A 24,396-nucleotide genomic window follows, 5' to 3' on the forward strand; every position below is an offset into this window, starting at 1 on the left:
CATTGCTATAAGCAGTTTATTTTACCATAGAACACATGGCAAAGCTGATGGTGCCATGACCGACCATTGTTATATCCGATATATTGTTATAACCAGTATTGTTCTAAGTGGACTTGACTGTATCTCCGTCGGTTAGAAGCACCCAATTAGATTTTACGAGGAGTGCACAGACATCTGGCATAAATGCGGTAAAATCGCAATCGAGCTCCACGAGGACAGCAACAGTTCAAATTAACCGAAGTCTGAACTAACAAAAGTGAGCGACAAGACCAAGAAGCAATCGAACGGAGAGATTACCCTATTTATTGTTCAAAAAAGTTTGTGACCACAGGTTGCTATATTTTCTCAAGGCAACAGCCAACATCTGATCTATTCTAAAGCCCGAATCAAAAGCCTCCTCTTCGCCTTCAAAATTGAAGATGCAGCCAGTGTTCAGTGTGCTTGTGACTTGTTAGCCGAGGGCCATACAAGTTGCAAAGGGTGTGCAATTGACCGATTTTCGACCAAGGAGTGGGTCAACAGTGGCAAAATTCGCACTACACTCGGCAACAGCTTTTCTTGGCAATGAAGGAAGAAAGGGGGCAAAGCATCCACAACTCATTGCCCCCCAATAGTTTGGCTGCACGATAGAGTGCCTGGCTGTCTGGCGCGCTGGGGTAGCTTGTTTTATTGGGGTCTAACATCCCAAAGTGACTCAGGCTATGGGACGCCGTAGTGAAGGGCTCCGGAAATTTCGACCCCCTGGGGATCTTCAACGTGCACTGACATCGCACAGTTCATGGGCCTCAGAATTTCACTTCCATTGAAATTCAACCACTGCGGCCGGGATCAAACCAGTGTCCTTCGGGTTAGCAGCCGAGCAGCATAACCACTGAGCCACTGGGGCGGGTACGCTGGGGTAGTTGCACCATCTATGGAAGCTTCTTGTCAAACAGATGTGCACCTAAGAATTTGTTGTAATGAAGAAAAGTTTCTTCCTTGACTTTTGACTTCGAAAGTTGGCAGCTGAGTTGGAAATAAGCCGTGCATAACGAGTACTGACAAGGTATTATGTCTGAAGAGAAAACTACCAACTCCAACCAGGGGCTATATTCCGCAGCGTAGGGAAGAGCGTGTGTTTCGGCTCCGCGGCTTCCACTGCATTGCCAGAAAAAGGTGTCGCGAAGTATAGCAAGGGCGTGCCGCGACTTGCAGGATAGCTTTGCCAAACCATCTTGTTTGGAATGAGTTGTCAGTCTTGATTTGACTGGCGACGAGAAGCTAGGTTAGAACAAGCTTCACACTACTGAGACGTCACTGACCTCTGCAGCATTGCTATGTTTCCACACTGCACAATGGCATCCAGCAAAGAAAATGTAGTGGCACGACGAAATTGAGCTACACCCTACAAGTGCACTCCCTAGCAGCAGAATGTTCATGTGCCACAGGCGGCAGCAGGGTGAAGGAGAGGAGGAGACCTCTCACCTGGCGGTGTCCTCGAGGAAGATTCCCTCCCGCTCGAGGTGCATGAACAGCTCCCCGCCACTGAGGTAGTCCAGGATCAGGTAGAGCTTGCCACCCGTTTGGAACGCATAGATGAGGTCCACGATGAAGGGGTGCTGCACGCAGAACGCCCCGGCTCAGTACGCCCGAACAACACACGTGCAGCCAATGCAGAGAGACCATGCGTTGAAACATGTTCAACAGGCCAAAGGCAAGCAAGTGACCTCAACTGCGCTCCTAGACTTAAAAACGGTCCTTTCTTCAGGCAGGCTTACAAACAAGCTCTCAGAAGCACTCATCTAGCTCTGCACTCCAGTGGCATCTTACAAGCTGGAACTATGGCCACATAGGGAAAATGCTTGCACGATGAGACACACATACAGTAAGACCTCATTAAATCAGAATTCAAGGGACCGGGCAAAATGGACCAATTATCCGAACAGCCCGAATTAACGAGCCAATACCGTTATCATAGTAAATTTATTTGGAGAGAAACCTGGGTGGCGGTCAGGTGCTTTCGAGATGAACACTGCGTGGCTACAGCAATTTTTTTGCAGTTCCGTCTGATGCTTTACTGTGTGCACAGTGTCAAGAAAGTCAACCCGGAAGTGCTACAAAATGGCAAAGGCCTACTCGGCTTCCTTCACGATGCGACGCGGTAGCAATGCATCCTCCCCACAAGCAGTGTCGTCACGCATTACGAATTACGCACAAATTACGAATAGCACAACAAGTGTGCAGTTTCGGTATCGGAACTGTGAGACTCCTCAACACGGCCCTCCATGTGAAAGCCAGTCCAAATTAAAAGGCGTGAGCCCAGCTGCGCCTGAATCAACAGCGTCCGATGCCATAGGCACACGGGCGTTGGATGGGACAACGTCCGTAGTCCAAATCATCCGGATTTATAATTTAACGGGGTTGAATTAACAAGGTTCCACCGTAACGCGCACGGCGTGAGGCAAGCAGGCAAAAACAAGTGCAATCTGTCCCACTGACCTTGACCACCTCCAGAATATTTCGTTCCGCCTTTGTGTGTGCAGTGTCCTTCTGGTTTCGCACGATGGTGGCCTGGTAATGGAAAATGAAGCACACGGTTAATCCACCGTTTTGCAACACGCCACGACAGCACGCAGCAGCATATCCACTTCCTGCTTTCCGGTATGCACTTATCACTTCAAAGCACCGCAGTGGAATGAACTGCACCATGTGTGAAACGCGATTACCAAAACTAGATGGCTGGGGCACAACAAAGTGCAAACAGCTTCCTGAGAGAGGTGGTGCACCCACGTACACAGTAAGAAGACAACGAACAAGGTAAACAAACGAACGGCACCCAGAACATGCAGAGGCAGAAATAAGTCGAGGAAAGAAACTAGAACGTATGCTTCCTCTTTAAATGAGAATGAACAGCACAAAAAACAAGAGTAATAAGGGAGCAATTACTCATTGGCATCCACCCAAGCGCAGCCATACGGCTACAAAGGAAAGCTATACAGCTTTCTCGGAAACTTCGTAGTTAACGAAAAATTCGTCCTGGTCCGGGGTTCGAACCCGGGACCACCGCTTCACCGGAGCAGTCGCTCTACCAACTGAGCTAACCGGGACGGCAAGCTTATGCTAGGGCGAGAGCGAATTGATCAATAACTCGAAGTGGGAACAGTGTTGGTCAAAAAAAGATCAATTCGCTCTCGCCCTACCATAAGCTTGCAGTCCCAGTTAGCTCAGTTGGTAGAGCGACTGCTCCGGTGAAGCGGTGGTCCCGGGTTCGAACCCCGGACCAGGACGAATTTTTTGTTAACTACGAAGTTTCCGAGAAAGCTGTATAGCTTTCCTTTGTAGCCGTATGGCTGCGCTTGGGTGGATGCCAATGAGTAATTACTCCCTTATTACAAATTTACTCCACCTTGGGGGATTCCCCTAAACATTTGACCAAAAAACAAGAGTTCGAGCAATCAGCAGATGGCAAGACATATGTTACTCAGCACAGAATCAAAACAAAAAGGGCAATGAAATAGTTTAGTGGCTGCGCCATTGCACACCTTGGATGCCAGTGGAGCGGATGAGCCTTTGTCGAAAGAGCAGCACATAAACAGTCTTCAATATGAATTCTCACCCCCTAAAATTCACAGAGACGGCCCCAAAGGCCTGATCTAGGCAGTGGACTTGTTTACTAGTAATGTTTCAACCTGGTCAGGCTAGAACATTCATGTCCACCAACACCTTTCAAATTTGTGGCTCCGCTGAGACAGAAAGCAGCAAAAATGGCGGAAACACACCTTCTTGAGCACCTTCATGGCGAAAATGCGGCCGCCATCCTTGCCGGTGAGCTTGCGTACCTGAAACACCTGAAACAGGGGGACAACATGGCCAACCTTGGAAAGAGGACCACACAAGAAAAGAAGGCGAAGACACGAAAGGTGGCCCTCTGCACCTCCTGCACTAGCAAAGAGGCACACATGTGCAAAGCGACACCACTGAAGCCAAGTAAGCGCAGAAAATTCTTTCAAACAATCACTTCTTTCCAACAAGATGCCTTACTATTCAGTGTCTAGCCCAAAATTTTTCAAATACAGAACAGGCCTCAACACCTTCCCGAATCCCCATCCGGTGTCGTCCCCACGCTAGTCTACTAACATATTTTATGCTCATTTTCTCTCAATTTTGCACGCCACTCCTTCCCTGACATGACCGATGGTTCTTGCTGCGTCGTGTCTGTACCAAATTGACGAACACTGTAAGCCACACTGATATCAATACAAAAGAGGCACATGGCAAGCACTCTTTGCAAACCCTGGCATCTCAGAGAAGTGAGGTCCAAGTACTGCCATATTTGAGCAAGGCCAGCACAAGGTGAAAGTGCACGAGGATTGAAGGAAAAAAAAAAACAGCGAACTGTCTAGCATGCAGTAGCAGAGGCTACAGTGGGCACTTAAGGTTCTTACAAGTTACGCCTTTACCATGAAGGCCTTCTATCTAAAGGTCTTTACACAGAAGGAATTTACCATGAAGGCCTTCTATCTAAAGGTCTTTACACAGAAGGAATTTACCATGAAGGCCTTCTATCTAAAGGTCTTTACACAGAAGGAATTTACCATGAAGGCCTTCTATCTAAAGGTCTTTACACAGAAGGAATTTACCATGAAGGCCTTCTACCTAAAGGTCTTTACACAGAAGGAATTTACAATGAAGGCCTTCTACCTAAAGGTCTTTACACAGAAGGAATTTACCCTGAAGGCTTTCACCCAGGTGTACACTTCACCCAGGTGTACACTTCACCCAGGTGTACACTTCACCCAGGTGTACACTTCACCCAGGTGTACACTTCACCCAGGTGTACACTTCACCCAGGTGTACACTTCACCCAGGTGAAGGCCTGCCAGGTTTACACTCCAGACAGGTTGCCCACAACCCGGTGGACAGGTGGGTCGCCTGCCACAAAGCAGGCTTCAGGAGGTACGTACGCAAGTATGCCCGAAATTGGACAGTGAGTCTAGTAGCACTGCCAGACTAAAAACACAGAAGCGCAAGCATAAAGTTAACTGAACTCAAAGCTCACTGCTCAGGCAACGTACAGGACAGGCATCGATGGCACCAGCTACATGAATACTGTATATTATTCAGTGCTACTGTATAATGACCAAAAGCACGACAGGCCGTACGTCTGCTCACCCAGTAAATAACAGTGTGCAAAAGTGGATGCCGACTAGAGCAAAAAGATATCCCCAGGAAAAATGACGAAAAATAAAAATGTATTTCAGCACACACGTTAGAGATGATGTTAGTACACCACGTGGCTCTTGTATGCAACATATAATGTGGCAATGCCAGAGAAATAAGGAAAGCCAAATGGAGAACGCATCTCACTTAATTTCATCAGCATCTGATGCGAGCACCTCTCATCCGTTCCTTACCGCAGTAAAACGCATTTTCACAGTGAACATAGTTTCATTTCCTAGCCTGCGTCTGGCTGCTGCGGGAGTCAGGCACCTGACAAAGCTGTGGTTGGCACTGCTCCAATGCCCATGAGGTGTGCCCACGCATCTCCCTCAATGTATATAGCAAAACTTGTCACCACCCCAAGCGGCCAATCAGGAGCGGTAGTCGCTGCTGCAGCCAGAGAGAGACAGCATGTTTGTTTGTTTGTTTGTGGGGTTTAACGTCCCAAAGCGCCTAAGGCTATGAGAGACGCCGTAGTGGAGGGCTCCGGAAATTTCGACCACCTGGGGTTCTTTAACGTGCACTGACATCGCACAGTACACGGGCCTCGAATTTCTCCTCCAAAGAAATTCAACCGCCGCTGCCGGGATCGAACCCGCGTCTTTCGAGAGACAGCATGTCTGAAGCAAATCCTCATGCTGGTTGATGGCACTGAGTCCCATGCATCAACAAACATTGTAATGGAAGACGAAAGAGGAACGCTGTATGGCATGCCACTAGCCGCGCATAATGATATTCTCTACACGAGTAAGTTCCTCTATTTAATTTGGTCTGGGGGTCTAGCCCCTCCACGTAACCACGAGTCAGGTTGTTGTCCGGAACAAGCAGCACCTTCTTCTTCACCCATTGTTATCGAGACCAAACTTGTACAGTCGGTCCTCAAATAAGACTTGCATAATCCAGACACACGTCTGACATGTAGGCAAGTAAAAGTGCCCAGATGCATTTGTAGAGAGTCGGTGCTCTGGCTTGCCAAATATGAAAAGTCTTGGTTTGTGGCCTCTGTAGATCTTCAAAAGTCCAATTACTACTGACACTTTCTTGCTCAGTTTGCCGCAGGTGCAGTGCTCCCCCACGCAACACACAAAGGTGTGATGCGCACACCACACTGTCGAGGGATTTTTGGAACGCGGCGTGTCAGCAGTGGTGCGTCGGACAGCGGAGCGCTGTGCGTGTCAGCCCCGCGTTGCGGATGGTGTGCGCGAGGCAGGCACGAGGAGCGTAGAGCTGCGTGTCAGCAAACCGAGCTGCAAACGAAGACACCGCACCACAAATCTGGTCATTCAAGCGTGGAAGTGGCAGCTGTCGGACATTGGATCCGAGCTGCCAGTGACTTCCCTTGGATCATCGACTCAAGACCATCGAGTCCCATTCAAGCGTGGAAGTGGTAGCTGTCGGACGTAGGATCCGAGCTGCCAGTAACTTCCCTTGGATCATCGACTCAAGACCATCGAGTCCCATTCAAGCGTGGAAGTGGCAGCTGTCGGACGTAGGATCCGAGCTGCCAGTAACTTCCCTTGGATCATCGACTCAAGACCATCGAGTCCCATTCAAGCGTGGAAGTGGCAGCTGTCGGACATTGGATCCGAGCTGCCAGTAACTTCCCTTGGATCATCGACTCAAGACCATCGAGTCCCATTCAAGCGTGGAAGTGGCAGCTGTTGGACGTAGGATCCGAGCTGCCAGTGACTTCCCTTGGATCATCGACGCAAGACCTTACTCAAGCGTGGAGGGGGCAGCCGTCAGACTTCGGGTCTGTGCTGCCGTGCTTCCCTTGAATCAACGACGCAGAACTACTGCGATTTCCACTTTGCTGCCACGGCTTCCTTGGATGGGCTGCATAGGCCTACGGTGTATCGGGACACCATCGACAGGACCTGGCCACGGTTTTCCTGCTGCAGCTGCCCAGTTCTTGGGGACGACTGACAGGAGTTCGTCAGCGTCTCCCGTGTCATCTCCTGGCTCTCTACCACCGCCTCCCTGGACTCAACGCCAGCGACGCATCGCAACTCGCCAACCCGCTTCTGTGCTACCTGCGAGGGATTCCCGCTCCACCTGGGACGCTTTGTAGCCGGTGAACTCTCCTTTTTATCTGTTGTGTGTTACGCATGCCTAGTGTGTGTTTTCCTTGGTGTTTTCGCTTCTTCTATTGGCTCCTTTCCTCTAAAATATAGACACAGCTTCGTTTTGTATTGTTTGATTCGTTTGTTCTCTTCTTCGAACCTGCACGCGAAAGCATTCCCCTCCAGCAGTTGGGGACGCGTCACCCCGATTCGCGACAAAAGGCTGGTCAGGACAAGCAAGCACTTCAAAAATAGTCCCGTCTCACTGGCATTGTGAAAATCAATTAGTGCTTACTGCTGCAGCAAGCATTGTAGTCGTGTCTGCAGATGGTCAACGGAATTGACTTCATCTATCGCTGCCATTTTCACAACTAACCATTTTTGTAGGCCCCATCACTGCTTGCAACACACGATCCCAGCCACTGCAGCACTTTCAGTTCTCAATGGCAAAACTGTAATAATTTGTTGGTCTTTACGCACAGGGCTGGCCCATTTACTGGGAGATCAGAGGAGCGGGTTTCCTTGAGCCGCGCAGGGAAACACCTTTCCCAGCTACGGATGCGCTTCTTGCCTAAACTTCTCTCAGCACGATTTTCGCAGTACTTCACATCTATTAAAATCGCCACTCCAGGCTCATCTACTTCTGTAGCAGAGCAATTTCTCCCCCACAGAGAGAGCTCCGTGCTTCCCTTGTGGATACATGACAAAAGGTGCAATGCGACTGATGGGGTAAAGTCCTACGTGGCATGGCGAAGTAGGAGACATTAGTCCAGCAGTCACATGTTGTACGCTGAGAAAAGCCAAGCTGGCCAAGTGACATGCACATCACTTCCATACTCACACATCAGCATTTTGTCTCATTTTCCTTTTTTTTTTTTTGTGCTGCAACACCATGGTGCATTATAACACTTTGTGCTCGGAGTGGCTCACATACTTTTGCCCATTTCACAAGCGCAGCAGGGCAACAACTGTATAAACACATGTAAGGGCCGCACTCGTGTACGGACCGCACCCCGTTTTCCCAAAATATGTAACAAAAAAAGATCCGTGTCAGGACCACATCCAAAATTTCAACGACCCACACGAGAATAGTCTTCTAAATGCACGCGCCATGGCCTCCGCGATCAGCTCCGGCAGCGAGCAATGCCATTGATCACGGAGGCCACGCACGCACACAGGAGTTTCAAGGTGCCACCCACGGATGGCGCCCGAGGCCGCGGCTCATGATCATCACCAAACTAGCATAACATATTACAGATATGAACAAAGACTTGTTTCACAGGAAATTAAATGAAGTTTTCGGAATCAGCCCCCAAAAATACATATTGCCTGAAATTTTCAAAGTTGTGACTTTATTAAAAGAATATATTTTAATGTGACAGCACTTAGGTTGTCGTCTTGCAAAAGCCAACCGGTTTCTCTGTAACGATATTCCCCGATTGGTCGAGAGGGATGTGACAGCATCAGCACCACCCATGTTTGAAAACCTGAGGGCTGGAAAGCTCCAGTGCCTTCCTTTGGATTATCATACAAGATTATGCAAACCAGACCCAATAATCCACCGTAATCCACTCATAACCCCACTAATCCATGATCCACCCACAAATCCCTAATAACCTACTTTACTAATCACCGCTAATCCACCTTAATCCATTTTGTGGGGTGGACCCAATACTTCCAAAACTCTGGAGGTCCTTTGGAATTCTTGGGGTGGGCCAACTTCTTCAAAATGCAGTTAAGAAGGCCCCAGTTTTCTTAACACCCTCTTCCCTCTTAAATACATCTAAAAACACAGCATGCCACCCAGAAATTATAATCTTGTTTCAATTAATAAAAAGTAACGAATATCCAGGTCTGAACTGTGAGTGTCCTGTATGCTGGTTCACAATGGCACAGGACAACTAGAAAACTGGCCAGAAAGTGTAATAAGGAAGTACTAAGAAATTGCAAAATTGTAAATGAGAACAAAAGAAAGGAATCCAAGGGCAATTCAATACAAAAGAGTAATAGGTAGGAAAAAAAAAAGCCGGCTATGGACCTGTACCAAAGCAAAGAACGAAATCTGGAAGGGAACTTTCTGCGACCATGCCCAACACTTCACAGCAACATTGGCCATCTTAGAAACAAGGACTTACAAAAGGAGACTTTCCCAAAAGGACCAACACATGCACAGCGAATGGAAACAGCAGGAAAACAACTAAAACCTCATTGGCTAGGCAGTTAAGTAGCCCATTCAAATGCAGCTTAAGTCTTCCCAAGGCCAGTGCTGTAGAGAGCCATAGCAACTATAAAAACGGAAGCTAGCAAAGAAGGATTGGCGGCACAGAATTGAGAAAAAGTGCACAACCAGCAGGTTAGACATCAGTCTGACTTCAGCACTACTCCCAGAAAAAGTAAACAGACGTCTAGCCATTCACTGACCAGCATCTGGTGGAATCTTGCCACCCTGTGCAATCCCGAACAGAGTGCACATACTGCTACGAAGCTCGAAGCTTAGGTTTTTTGAATCAGTGCCCTTTCTTTATCACTGCTGGCACACAGCCCTATCATTCTTCTGCTCCTCGGGTGAGCTGCAGGTTATCGGGCGTAGCTTCGCAAGACGTGGGCAGATTGTTCTCGAAAGATAAACCACCACGTGCTTATGCAGTGTCCAGGGCTGTTTATGATTATGCAAGCACGCTAGCTGGAGAGTGCGAATGAAAACTGGCCAACAGACACATCTAGCCAATCCCAACGACTGTCAAGTGAGAGTTTGGTTTGGTTTATGGGGTTTAACGTCCCAAAGCGACTAAGGCTATGAGAGACGCCGTAGTGGAGGGCTCCGGAAATTTCGACCACCTGGGGTTCTTTAACGTGCACTGACATCGCACAGTACACGGGCCTCTAGAATTTCTCCTCCAAAGAAATTGAACCGCCGCGGCCGGGATCGAACCCGCGTCTTTCGGGGCAGCAGCCGAGCACCATAACCACCGAGCCACTGCGGCGGCTGTCAAGTGAAAGTGCTACTACTAACTCCGCCAAGCAACATTCATTTCAACGAGCTCATAAGTTGGTCTCATCTCAATAAAGAACTTCCCTCCATGGCTTTTGTCTTGTTGGTCCCGCCATGCTACAACGTCGTCCATCAATGTTCTGCATGCATCTTAACAGGCGCTGTACCATTCCAGGGAGAATAAACGAAAACTGATGTTTTCCATGGTAGGAGGCATTATTCCTTTAAAAATTTTCTTATGCTTGGTGTCCCCACGCTTGTAAGTACCATGTCCAATCATCACAAAACAAACACCGCCTATCCTGTCCCTATGACTGTTTGGCACTTTTTAATTGGTCATTGTGAATGCGATAAAAATGACCAAAGCATTCACTCTGTCCCAGAAGCGGGGCTCGCTGCTTACCTTCCCGTAGCCGCCCTTGCCCAACACCTTGAGCAGTTCGAAGTCCTTGGGGCCGGTCTTCTCCTGGTCCGGGTTGACTGTGTGCTCCGACAGCTGGATCTTCTCCACATCCTGCAGCCTGCAGTGGATTAACAAGACGCGGAGCGGAGGGGCAAGTCGTAAGACAAGGGAACACGCGTGCACATAAACCCATGCCCAGAGTGTCGCATCGAGTGAGGGATTAGCCTCAAAGATTTTGTACCTGGCTACTGTACGTTCCACACAACAACAACACTCGTGCAAAGTGTCTACTGTACATGTACACTGGAAGCTGCAGTGACAGCGGCTGCACTGAACATGAGCAACAGATGACAGGGCCTGCAACAACCACACAGGCGACAACACACTAGCCTGTGCATGTGCGCCATTGCAGCTTGCCCCAGTACACCACGTACACAGCTGGCTGCATTTGTGTTGACTGCAGATAAGACTCTGGCTCCATAAAACACCATAGTAGGAAAATGTCCGTCCCTTCCTTTTTTGCAAAGGAAGCTCACCAATTAGACGCACACGCATAAGTGCCTTTCGTGGTTGCATGACCAAAGATGCATCCACTGGGTCAGTGGCGTAGCCAGAAATATTTTTTGGGGGGTGTTATATGCCGCCGGTAAAAAAATAAAAAGGAGCCTGCGCCCAAACAATATCTAAGTCATTTTCCTGCTTTGACAAAGCCAAAGGGTTAGTTTTCTTCACTGTAGTAGCTACATAAAAATACGAGTGCATATAGGGGTCTAAGGACTTGACTCGTAAAGCGCACTTATTTTCTAAAAAAAAAAATGACATTTATGAAAAATCGCAGCTATTGACAATATTTTCCCATGGTACGCAAAAACACCAACTTCTTATCCTTGCTTTTACATTTAAAGAAAAAAGGCGGAAAGGAGGGGGGGGATGGAGCACTCATAATTTCGGGGGGTGTTCGAACATCAACCCCCCCCCCCCCCCCCCCTCGGCTACGCCCCTGCATTGGGTGCAGGTTTTGCTCCTTCTTGTGAGGACAACTGAATTCTCACAAATGAACAATAAAGGGGAACACGAAATACCACTAAATTGAGGGATTAGTGCCCCAACATTACAAATAGGACATTGTTACCGAGAACCGAGCCTGGACAAGCCTCAAAATTATGCAAAGTGAAAGACTCGCAGCGATCCCACTGAAAAAAAAAATGGTTAGCTGTGCCCGGCCAAGTTAATTTACCGCTGGCCACATCTGGTTCACCGCTTTCACAAGCAATACTATTTCAACGGGTAAGTGCCATGGGAGGAAGGCAGTGCAGTGCTGCTGAGAACCGCGAGTGCAAAGCATGCTTGCTGTCATGCGCAGCGACTTCGGTTTGGTTTGGTTTATTGGGGTTTAACGTCCCAAAGCGACTGAGGCTATGAGAGACGCCGTAGTGGAAGCCAAGCATAAGAACTCGGGGTAGTCAGTGCCCATTTCGAGTAGCGAGGCTTCTTCAGATGACTGCCTCACAGCTTGAAGGGTGGTAAACAGCATGGAGGCACCTCCTGATGATAAATACTAATCTCACTACTAAAGGGCAATCTCAGTGCTGGCCAAAGTGGTTTCGAACGCATTTTTTTTCTCGATTTGGCCGGAGAGCTTGAACATTTACACACCATAAAAATTGAGTCACACGACCTGCGTCATGTGGAATGTTGATAGAGAAGTAAACAGACAGCCAGATGTTTTTCTCTTTTCTTGCGAACTTAAAGGAGTACAGACACCTAATTTTAGGAACACGTTTACTTCTTTGTAACGATGCAAAAGGCATTAGTAAAGATGGATTACCATGTAGTAGTCAACTACCGACAGCTACGTAGTTCATGATCGAATTTCACTCTCGGGCTTTTCAGCTTCGGTCTCAAAAGCCGAACAACGGCTGTGATTTAAAAGTTGTGTATAGGTCACACAAGGCATAAAAAAAAACTGCAATATAATCGCTGCTTCGTCATTTTAATTCACTACAACACTAAAGCCAGCCTGCCTCAGGAACCAGAATGGCAACAAATGTTATATTGTCACGTTGGTAATCAGCGGCCGAGGGTCAAAAGCGGGTCAACAGACGTGCGCTTCCACATCACTTTCGCACACACACTTCCTCTACTCTTCATATGCAAAATGACATACCGTATTTTCCGGTGTATAAGACGCGGTTTTTTGTCAAAAATCTTGCTGGTGCGTCCTATAAAAGGGTGCGTCTTATATGCGAGTTGAGAAATTACTCAGGTTCATGCTCAAGCTTTTTTCGCCAAAAAAATATCACTACCAATGATGTGGTAGTAACACGGTTAATACTTCAATACGGGGACCGCCGTGCGCAACTTTTTTTAGGTGAACTTTATCATGAAACGGCGGGGATGACGACTTCCAGAAACGCAAACACGCGGTCGTTTCGGAGGCGCAAGCAAAAGTAATGTGAAATTCCAAAAGATGGCGACGGTCGCGCTTCTCGCCATTGTCAAAACAAGCCAAGCCGGCGTTCTTTTTTAGTCATTCTTTGCAACTTCACAACCGTGTACATATTACGTCTGTGTTGGTGACTTCGGCGTGTGTTTTCCACTACCGACACCTGTCGTGCTCAGTCTTACTACAGTATGCCACCGAAGTTGCGCAAGAGCTACACCGCAAAGTTCAAATTATCTGCGGTCGAGTATGCTACCGAAAACGGAAATCGGGCTGCGGGCCTACGGAGCTAAGGAGCTTTTATGCGATCAGATGAGTCCATCCATGGTTCATTTCGCGATGGTCGAGCAAGCGTGTTTAATTAACCCTCACTAGACTAAGTGGGTAAATTGGGGTGCGTCTTATATACCAACTTTTTCAATGAGAGCCTTCATATAAGACGGGTGCGTCTTATACAAGGGTGCGTCTTATACACCGGAAAATACAGTATGCATATGCAAATATCACTTTTCGGCTTTGAGAGTAAGGCCTGATGACGTTATGGCCTGCAAGACCTCCTTAAGGCGACAAAGGTGTTCCTCGAAAGACGGGGCAAAAACGATGACGTCGTCCAGGTAGACCAGACAAGTTTGCCACTTCAAATCCGCAAGGACGGTATCCATCAGCCTTTGGAAAGTCGCAGGTGCCGAGCAAAGACCAAATGGCATCACCTGAAACTCGTACAACCCGTCTGGAGTGGTGAATGCCGTCTTTTCGCGGTCTCTTTCGTCTACCTCAATTTGCCAATATCCAGACTTCAAATCCATGGAAGAAAAATATCTGGTGTTGCATAAGCGATCCAAGGCGTCGTCAATTCTGGGCAGCGGATACACATCCTTTTTAGTGATGTTGTTTAACCGACGGTAGTCAACGCAGAATCGTAAGGTGCCGTCCTTCTTCACAAGCACTACAGGTGCCGCCCACGGGCTCCTAGAAGGGCGAATAACGTTGTTTGCGAGCATTTCTTTCACCTGTATGCTAATAGCCTCACGTTCTTTGGTAGACATCCGATAAGGTGACTGTAGGAGTGGCGGAACATTTTTATCTGTAATAATGCGATGTTTCGCAAGATGCGTCCGCCCGACGCGTGGCGAGGACGCGAAGGCACCACGGTAGCAACTCAGCAGTTCCCGCACTTTGTCTCTCTGGTTGAGCGGCAGGGTTGGGTTAATATTGTACTTAACAGCAGCAAGTCCGTCGGGCTCAGTTGTTGAAGCAGTTGTTAAACTGTGCACACACCTATTTTCACTAAGAGCGTCAATATACGCCACAGTCATTCCCTTGTTAGGGTGTTGGTGTTCGTTGCTGAAGTTGGTGAGAAGAACGTTGACCTTGCTATCTTCAAGGAAGACAACCGCCCTGGCGAAGGAAATTGCTCTGTCCAGTAGCAACAGCTGCTTGCTTTCGACGACACCCTCAATTTGCCGTATGTGCTTTGAGCCGACGGTTACCATCCCAGTGGAACGTGGAGGCACGGTCATGTGTTCGTCCAGAATGTGCAGCGCCGCTGGGAGAACACTATCCACGGATATGGCCTTCTCAGTCGAGAACTTGACTGACTGCGATTGCAGATCAATAACTGCACCGTTTTCAGTCAGAAAGTCCATACCGAGTATGACGTCCCGGGAGCACTCGGCTAACACTACGAACGTTGCCAAGAATGTTTGGCCTTACACGGTTACCCTCGACGTGCACATTCCCGTAGGTGTAATTAAATGTCCCCCTGCAGTACGCACCTGTGGGCCATCCCAAGCGGTTGTGACCTTTTTTCATGCCGCGGCGAATTGTCCACTAAGTACTGAATAATCTGCACCAGTATCCACCAGCGCGGTTACATCAGTGCTGTCAACCGAAATCTCCAAGTCGGCAGTTGGTGGTGTCTTACTTTGGGGATGTCGAGGCATTCGGTCTCGGCTGTGGTGCGTCGAAGGAGGTCGGCATCGAGGAAAGGCGTTGTGGCCATGGAGGGGTGCGTCAGGACATCGGCTAGTTTTGAGGTACGTGGGCTCAAGAATCGTCGGTACGGCTACGGAATTCGGCTTTGGTTGAGAACTGTCTTGTGGCGATGGAAGATCTTGTATACTTTGTCGTTCAGCAGCCGCACCTCCAGAGGCTGCTGCATCTAGTTTCCCCTACGGGGACTCTGAGACTGGCCTTGTCCTGGGGAACTGTAGCGACGCGGTGATGGAGATCGAGAGAAACGGCGCTGTACGGAGTCCGCTTGCGAGATGTAGTCCGCGATCTCCTACGTTCGTTCTCCATACATCGGATGATGACAACGGACGGAGAATCCTCGAAGGCCCATCTCCTTTTATGGGCAGCGATGATAAACATGTCCAGCCTCACCGCAATGGTAGCACAGCGGCTGATTGTCTGGCGCTCTCCAGACATCCGTTCTGCGGCGTCGTAGCCGCTGTGGAGAATTCGGCTGGGGAGGTGGAGTTCGTGCAGCGGCGGAGGCAGGTGTGTCGTAACGTCGGTTCGGCTGCGATGGAATAAAACGGCGTGTGACGGCGGCGTAGCTGAGATTCGGGGGCTGAGGCTGCACAGGGCCGGGAACAGGTAGTGCTGCACAAGTACCTAGCGCTTGCTGCACCTCCTCACGGACAGCGTCAGCAAGTGTGCTAGGCTGAGGTTTTTCCTTGTCCGGAAAGAGCTTCGCCAGTTCCTCCCTCACGATACATCGAATCATCTCACGTAAGGAGTCTGGCGAATTCACCGTGGCGCCCTCCACAGTGGCCGTGAGCATCGACGCTGTTGTACAGTCGTACTGCCGGGCCCTCATGTCCAAAGACTTTTCGATGGTGCTCGCCTCCTTTACGAAGTCAGCTACAGTGACTGGAGGACTTCGAACCAGGCCGGCGAACAGCTGCTCCTTGACACCTTTCATAAGGAAGCTCACCTTCCTCTCCTCCGACATGCTTGGGTCCGCACGCCGGAAGAGCCTCTTCATTTCCTCAACATACACCGTCACACTCTCGCTGGGGAGTTGATGTCTGGCCTTTAAAAGCAGGTCGGCCTTCTCCTTGCGGAACGTGCTGTCCTTGAAAGCTTAGAGGAACTCTGTTTTGAACGTATCTCACATTCCAAATCCAGATTCATTGTTCAGAAACCATGTCCTCGCGTAGTCTTCAAGGGCGCAATAAACATACCGCATCTTGCAGTCAGCGCGCCAACCATTGTAGATGGCCACCCGGTCATACTGGTCCAGCCAGTCTTCGGCGTCCTCGTGTGGTTGACCGTGGAAATGGGGTGGCTCTAGCTGGTGGTGGAGCAGGACCGGCGACAGTGTAGCTGCAGGATTCATCGTTGTAGCACCTGCCCTCCGTGAACAATGGGAAACAGGGAGCAGTCCAAATTCGGGAGGTAAGCCCTGTAATCGGCGACTGCCCTGGGGGACTGGCGTGTCTACCTTCGGTATTTGTACGGGGCTTGAACTGCGGCATGAAGGGGGTGTACGGTGCATTAACGACGTACCCGGCACCTCCACCAGATGTCACGTTGGTAATCAGCGGCCGAGGGACAACAGCGGGGCAAAAGACGTGCGCTTCCAGATCACTTTCACTTTCACACACACACTTCCTCTTCTTCTTGAGAGGCGCTTCCGTCTGCACGAGCGCTGGCGTCAATATTGTATTGTAACAGTTGTTACACTGAAAGGGAGCTGCAGCGGCTGAACGCACCAAGAGCCGAACAAGGGAACAAGGGCACCAGAAAACGGACCTACACTTCAGTGTAGTCTACCTCTACCGATTGTGATCTCTTTCTTCTTCTACCTCTAATCAACGTGTCAATATTGCAGTTTTTTTTTTTTCACGTCTCATGTGACCTATATGGAACTTTGAAGTCACAGAGCTGTTGAAACCAAAAACGAAACAGCACGAGAGAAAAATTCGATTATCAGTTATTTAGCGGTCACAGCCGAGTATCACGTGCTGATCCATATATAGTAATGTCTTATGCATCATTGCAAAGACAAAAAAAGAAATGCCACCAAAACTAGGCAGCTGTACTCCTTTAACACACCCTATAGGTGGATGCACCTTAACTCTTTCCCTACCGCGCCCATTGAGCATTGTTAGCCCACTAACGATAATTTCATGCCCCGATTTCAGAACCTTCTGCGTTGCTAATGACCGCGCTGCAGTTGTAATTTGTAGGCCAGGAACCAAAGTTTTGTTTCCCATGTAGTTTTCTTTTGTCCCGCGAGGGGGCACTTTCTAACGCGCTGTCCACGGTGGCTCAGGGCGTAGGTGTAGGTAGAAGCGATGTAAATGTAACAATGGCGGCTGATCCCAACAAAATGGCCACTAGGAGGACCAGAAAGAAAACTACGAAAAAGAAATTTAACGCCAGGATCAGTTACATAAATATGCAAGGGGGTAGAAAGAGAGCGAAATGGCTAGAAATAGAACAGCAGTTAAAGGACGAAGCAGTAGGTGTGTACGCTCTATGCGAGACACATCTGAGGGATCTAGAAGATCCACCTTTCATCGATGGCTATGTCTGGGAAGGGTGCAACAGAACAACAACGGAGAAGAAGGGAGGAGGAGTAGGTATGCTGATACATCAAGGAACAAATTGGCAAAGAATAAAATCAACTTGCAAAGAACATGTCTGGGTATCAGGTACAATTGCTGGCAAAAGGACATGGCTAGGGGTAGTTTATTTAGGGACCGGGGACAAATGCAGGCAAGAAAACAAGGATCTAGTTAAGTGCCTCAATGACGATATAAAGCAGATTGGAGACGGTGTCGATATTATTTTGCTTGGAGACATGAACGGCCACATCGAGGATCTGGATGGATACACAGATTGTAACGGGAAGTTAATGCTAGACTTGTGTGAGCGGCACAACTTAGTTATTGTCAATAGAGAAACTAAATGTGAGGGACAAATCACGTGGGAATCCCGTAACAGGCAAACAACCATTGACTACTGTCTAATGTCGCAGGGCATCTATAGCAAGCTCGCAATAATGGAAATAGACGAAGAGGGGAAGGACAGCCTAGGAAGTGATCATAAACGTATTAGTCTACAGTTGGGAGCCCTAGTCAAAAGAGAAATGCAACGAAGTCCAAAAGACAACGCAACATTAAATGATGAACAAATAGCGCTAATATCAGCCGATATAGAAGAAGTAATTGAGAAACGCCACATGGAAAATTGGGATTATAATCAGTTGGAACTGCTCATCGCTACAAAAATGAAACAAGTGAAAGGAGTTAACCGCTGGAGAGGAAAGAGGAAGCCACGAAGCTGGTGGAATATGGAAATTAAGGAGGCCATCGAACAACGACGGGTGGCTTCAAGGGAACACAGAGAAGCAAAGAGGGCGCAGTTATCTGAAGAAGAAATAGGCAAAAAATGGGAATCTTATCGACAAAAGAAACAGCAAGTTCAGGTCCTAGTCCAGGCTAAAATAAAGCAGTCCTCTGATAAATGGCTGGCTGAAGTTCGCGAGGCAAATAAAGGGGGGCCAAGAAAATTCTGGAACCATATAAGCTGGTTGGGAAAAACAAATCAAAGAAAGCAGGAACAGATTATAGATGCTGAGGGAAAATGTTTGGAGGGAGACGATGCTGTGGACTACATTACGTCATTTATAGCTGCGTCTTTTAGCGACGCCAATGGGGTAATCTCCCCAAATGAGGCGGCAACACAGGACAGCACAAAAGAGAACAGCTTAGAACTGACTAGTCTTAACTGGGAAAAGGCGGAAGCGAATATTCCTAAAACCACATCCGCAGGGATAGACGAAATTCCAATTAAGCTGATTAATGAACTTGGCCCAAGAAGCAAGGACGCGCTGATAAAAGCATTGGAGGCAGTCATAACAAATAAGCAAATTCCGCAGAGCTGGAGACAGAGTAAAATGAATTTGATTTATAAAGGGAAAGGAGATAAGATGAACATAAAATCCTTCCGTCCGATTACGATAACATCTGTTATGTACAGGCTGGCAATGCAGGCGGTGAAATTAAAAATGCAGTCATGGGTAGAAGGGAATAGGATACTCGGAGAACTTCAGAATGGGTTCAGAAGGGGTAGGCGGTTAGATGATAGCCTGTTCGTGCTTACCCAATGCATAGAAATAGCTAAGGCGGAAAATAGACCTATGTTTATAGCCTTTCTAGACATAAGCGGTGCATACGATAACGTGAACAGGGAACTCCTGTGGAGCATATTGAAAGATTTAGGTATTGGTGATGAGGTAATTGATTTTCTACAGGAAATCTACCTAGATAATGAAGTTGAAATTACATGGGAAGGGAAGAAAAGTACCACAACTGTAGGGGTGCACAAAGGATTAAGGCAAGGTTGCCCTCTATCACCGCTGCTATTCATGCTTTACGTGATAAATATGGAAAGAAGGCTAGAAGAAAGTAATCTGGGTTATAATCTATCTTACAGATTAGGCGGAAATGTAGTTGAGCAGCGACTCCCGGGTTTAATGTATGCGGACGATATTGTACTGTTAGCAGATAGCCAGGAAGATTTACAAACTTTGGTTAATTGCTGTGGAGACGAAGGAGACGCTCTAGGATTCAGTTTTAGCGCAATTAAATCAGGTGTGATGATTTTTAACGATACAACTGATCAGGTGCTTACAATACAAGGCCACGAAATACCCAAAGTGGCCGAATACAAATACCTCGGGATATGGCTAAACGAAGGGCAGATATACACGGAAAAGCATGAACAGGCTCTTAGGGCAAAAGGACGAAGAGACGCCGGGATAATGAAACATAGGGCATTATGGGGGTACAACAAATATGAAGTACTAAGAGGTATTTGGAAAGGAATAATGGTGCCGGGACTTACTTTCGGCAATGCGGTTCTGTGCTTAAGGGCAGAAGTTCAGTCGAGATTAGACGTAAATCAGAGAGCTGTTGGAAGATTAGCACTAGGTGCCCACGGCAAAACCACAAACGAGGCAGTACAAGGGGATATGGGCTGGGCATCGTTCGAGGCACGGGAAGCTAAGAGTAAAATACTATATGAAGAACGCCTGAGGAAATTGGACGATAACAGATGGGCAGCTAAGGTATTTAAATATTTATACAGAAAGAACGTTGACTCACAGTGGCGGAAAAGAACTAGAAAACTAACCAGTAAGTATGCCGGTCATGAGGACGGAGAAAGAAAGAGCATTAAACGACAGGTCAAAAACGCGGAAGTTAAAAATTGGATGAATTCAATGGAAAAGAAACATAGTGTAGAACTATATCGATTCTGGAAAAGGCAGATCAGGAAAGAATTTTTCTATGATAACTCAAGAGGCAGTGCCCTACTTTTTGAAGCTAGATCAGGGTGTCTTAGAACGCGCAGCTACAAAAAGAAATTTAACGAAGAAGATGACACATGTGCAGTGTGTGGTAGATCTGTGGAAACAATTGAACACCTCATAATCAAATGTGATGGTATCCATCCGGATGTCGATGCAGGCACAGTCACTCTTTCTGAGGCCCTAGGGTTTAAAGATAACAATGGTCATGTAAATAAATCTGCAGTGGAAGTCAGCAAAAAGCGATTGGAGGATTGGTGGCGGAAAAGCAGAGATGTGGAATAAGGTTAGAATAGTAGGAAACCGTAGGCAAAGTTGATGGAGAATCTTAATGAGAATTGCCAACACAGTAAACAAAAAAATAATAAATAAAGAAAAGCTGAGCATGGTGGCAATTGCCACCACCCCGTTTCAAAGGGGGCGCTCCTATTCATCCATCCATCCATCCATCGAAGAAATGAAGACGCGGACCTGCGTTCATTGCCCGCCATGTTGCCCGCAGATGACACCTTCGCCGCTAGACTTCAGAGCCTTCCGCGTTGCTTACAGGCACGATGCGCATCTGGCTTGTAGCCGGAGAACTGAAGTTTTGTTTCCGATATAGACTTTTTTACCCCTACAAAACGGCATTTTTGAACGCATTTTTTGAAAAGTCGCTTGGCAGCCTCCGCATGCGTGGCACGCGCTCTAAGACATAGCAAATCTCAGGACTCCGTTTCGTCTGCGAGTGATTTAATCAACGTCCTGTGCAAAAACGAGCCTGAAAATGTTGCAAGGTGCTGAAGATCACTCAGTTTTCACATCAGGATGATGGAAACCGGCCTGAAACACAGGCGGCCGCACTCCGATGCACAACTATAGGGTTTCCAGTTATTATTTTGTAGCAACAATACTATTCAAGACAGAATTGATTTTTTTTTGCAGAGAGTGGCCAATAGAGTAACGAACATTTTGCATATTTCTGAAAATTTTTAACATTTTTTCTTTTTGAATACAAAAGTGTTTTTGCAAATTTTGTTGAATTTTTTTCTAAAATCTAATTTTTAGCAAATAAAATTTTTTGTTGAAACATGGAATTTGTTGTTTAAACGTATATTAATAGAAAGCACCTTTATTCAGCTCTGTTTTGGGGTATTGCAATAAATATTGAATGCAATAGTTTTTACAGAAAAAAAGATTTACTGAAACCTTCAGAAAATGGTCATTTTCCCCATGGTAGGGAAAGAGTTAACTATGGAGTGAAGCTCCGTCCACATTCAGAACCACCTCACAGAGCTCAGTGACAAAAAAGTAGTTCGTTATTAAAGCTTCTTTTGTTACCTAAAAAAGAAGCTTACGACGAGACAAAATCACAAGCTCAAGAATTTTGGTACCTCTAGCTTGTTTGATATAACCAAACACTAAAAAGCTGATTTCGTCTATTATTGTTACTGGTCAGCAAAGCCATACAGGACGCCGTGGACCATGGCCCATTGTTACCAGCCACTGCTTTTTTAAGTTGTATCCTACTAGAGTACTTGCAAAAATGTTCCTTTGGGAGCCAGTTTACAAGCAAGGTGCCAGCAGCAAAAGGATAACGCCCCAAAAGAGGAGAGAGACGCCTCACCATTTCGCCCTGTATAACTAAAGAAATGAGACTGCCTGGCCAGGCTACACCTTACGTACAAGATCATACACTCTTAGGGTGAACATGCCAGTGTGTGGCTGCATTCTTCCGTGCACCGGATTGTCCAACACAGCCGCGCAACGAAGCAAAGTGGCAACGGTGCAGGAGGACGTGGGAGATATGATGCTTTCACCGTCTGCCACTTCTATGCGCTGCCACAACAGATGCACTGGTGCACCTAAGAGCATGGCCACGTGCTGGAGTGTTCTCCCTGATAGTGGACGATCCTCTACTGAACAGCCGAGTTGCCCACTAAACAAGACAACATGCATTTCTTTACATTTTGTTTTACGACGAGAAAATACCTGCACACAACGGCAAGGCACCCACTCGATGCATATTGGCCAATAAGCCAGTGCCCTCTGGTCGCTGGTTTTACGCACAGTCTTGAAACATCCTCTAAATGATGTTCATCTAGATCACATCACCATTTCCAGATGCGACAACCCTTTTCACATCCCACACACAAAATCCCGACGTTGTATTCTGCCATCTCATGTTTTCGGCTCTGGTAAGCTCTCCTGTACTGCTTCACGCAAATGCCTCCTTGTATCCTAACCTGAACCCTATGATGTCCGCAGTGACAAATTCAGTTTGGTTTATTGGGGTTTAATGTCCCAAAGTGACTCAGGCTATGAGGGACGCCGTAGTGAAGGGCTCCGGAAATTTCGACCACCTGAGGGTTCTTTAGCGTGCACTGACATCGCACAGTACACGGAACTCTAGAATTTCGCCTCCACAGAAATTCGACCGCCGCGGCCGGGATCAAACCCGTGTCTCTCGGTTCAGCAGCCGAGTGCCATAACCACTCAGCCACCGCGGTGGCGCTGCAGTGACAAATTACTTCTCAGAGAACAGAAAAAACAAATCACAGGCAGCAAAAGTAACCTGCACCTGGCACTGCTTATTGTACATTACTGGGGCTGCAATAGATAACAAAGTGGCACAACAAACACTGTGACCAGTAAATTCTATCACAAAAGTATCCGGCAGTAGCCTGGCAGTTTCTCACCGAGTGCCAGCTGCATCTCACAGGATTACTTCCCATAACATGAATACTCTTCTGGGTATGCAAGTGCTGGCCTTATATCTCTGTCACATGACAACTGCTGCGAACATGGAACTCCCTTGAATCATAGGAACATGACAGTGTCGAGAAAATTCCATTTCGAGACAAGAAAAATATATCATGAAACCTTTCCGAGATGCCACCTGAGGCCCGTTACGTGCTATGCATTCGAAGTTTGCACGAATGAAAATGCTTTTAGAGACGGAATGCCATCAAACAACTTTTGCCCGTGCAGAAAGGAACAGGTCCAATGTTTAGGAGACCGGAATAGAGGAGAATGAGAAAAATGGCGACCTAAGTGGCGAAAAACAAACATTAAAATACAGCAATGCTGGCAGAAATACCACTTGTCATTCTAGCAGGGCTCTTCAGGCCAACAGTAATACCAAGCTACTATTATGCGCAAAGTCGGACGCATGTGTACAGAAGGTTGCCGACTTACGTGGCAGTCAGTAAGGCAGTAAGGCCTTTGCCTTAAGTGCTGCCAGTTTCGTGCTTGAAATATAGGAGGTATTCACTGAGGCCGCGCTACCAGACGGCGCGAGTATCGTCGCGGCAAACGCGCCATGTTTGCGGTCGTTTCACGCCAGCTCGCGCAGTGTCACGGTACGGCGCGAGGTACCCGGCCTGAACTGTTAGTGATCTGTAACATATTTGCACGTTGTTAAATGCGTCAGTGACCGCTTATCCTTGTGGAACACTTCTTGTGCATGAAGTTTGCAGCAGAATTCTGTGCCGTGATATAACAGAGCTGCCTCAACTCGTCAACAAAACTGGCTGGCTGCACTGCACGCAAGAATGCACACGACTCGCAGCTTTTGATATCAGTTGATAACTGTCAGCTAGCCATGTAGGGCACATTGTGGATAAACAGCAGGATTAATTACCCAAATTCCAATACTGGCTGCGCAGAAACTGAATTCAAGTGGCTGTAGTCCGCGAACTGCTGAAGCTTCTCAGACGGTCTTTCAGCAGAAAGGCAAAGCATCATAGCTGCCTTATTTACACGAAAGAACGGTCAAATACTTTCATGCGCTCGCAGCACGAACGGCAGACCCAACGAGAATGTTTTGCAGTTTTGATTGTAGCTACGGAGCGCTGCTTCGTATGCACAAGACGTCTAGCGCTTTAACGCAGTGTGCAGCCATTCCGCTAGATTCAGTAATAACACGTCGCTGTCAACAGATAGAGATGACAAGAAGCTACAGTAAAGCGAACAGACCCTTCAAATTAC

At 47.6% G+C, this 24,396-nt stretch overlaps 1 protein-coding gene across 2 annotated transcripts in view; it reads right to left on the reverse strand.

Annotated features, from left to right (window-relative positions):
• LOC149362075 (ribosomal protein S6 kinase beta-1-like) overlaps window positions 1-24,396 on the reverse strand; it is a 64,141-nt gene that overhangs the window by 37,315 nt on the left and 2,430 nt on the right. For both annotated transcript variants that reach the window (XM_089572913.1, XM_089572912.1), the window contains exons 3-6: window positions 10,658-10,775; window positions 3,759-3,827; window positions 2,479-2,550; window positions 1,465-1,598 (exon numbers count right to left, since the gene is read on the reverse strand). In XM_089572913.1, coding sequence (XP_089429039.1) covers window positions 1,465-1,598; window positions 2,479-2,550; window positions 3,759-3,827; window positions 10,658-10,775 — 393 coding nt within the window. The remainder of the gene's footprint in view (window positions 1-1,464; window positions 1,599-2,478; window positions 2,551-3,758; window positions 3,828-10,657; window positions 10,776-24,396) is intronic.

The sequence above is a fragment of the Amblyomma mixtum genome, chromosome 2, assembly GCF_055824585.1.
Source record: "Amblyomma mixtum isolate Tamu chromosome 2, ASM5582458v1, whole genome shotgun sequence".
Lineage (NCBI taxonomy): Eukaryota > Metazoa > Arthropoda > Arachnida > Ixodida > Ixodidae > Amblyomma > Amblyomma mixtum.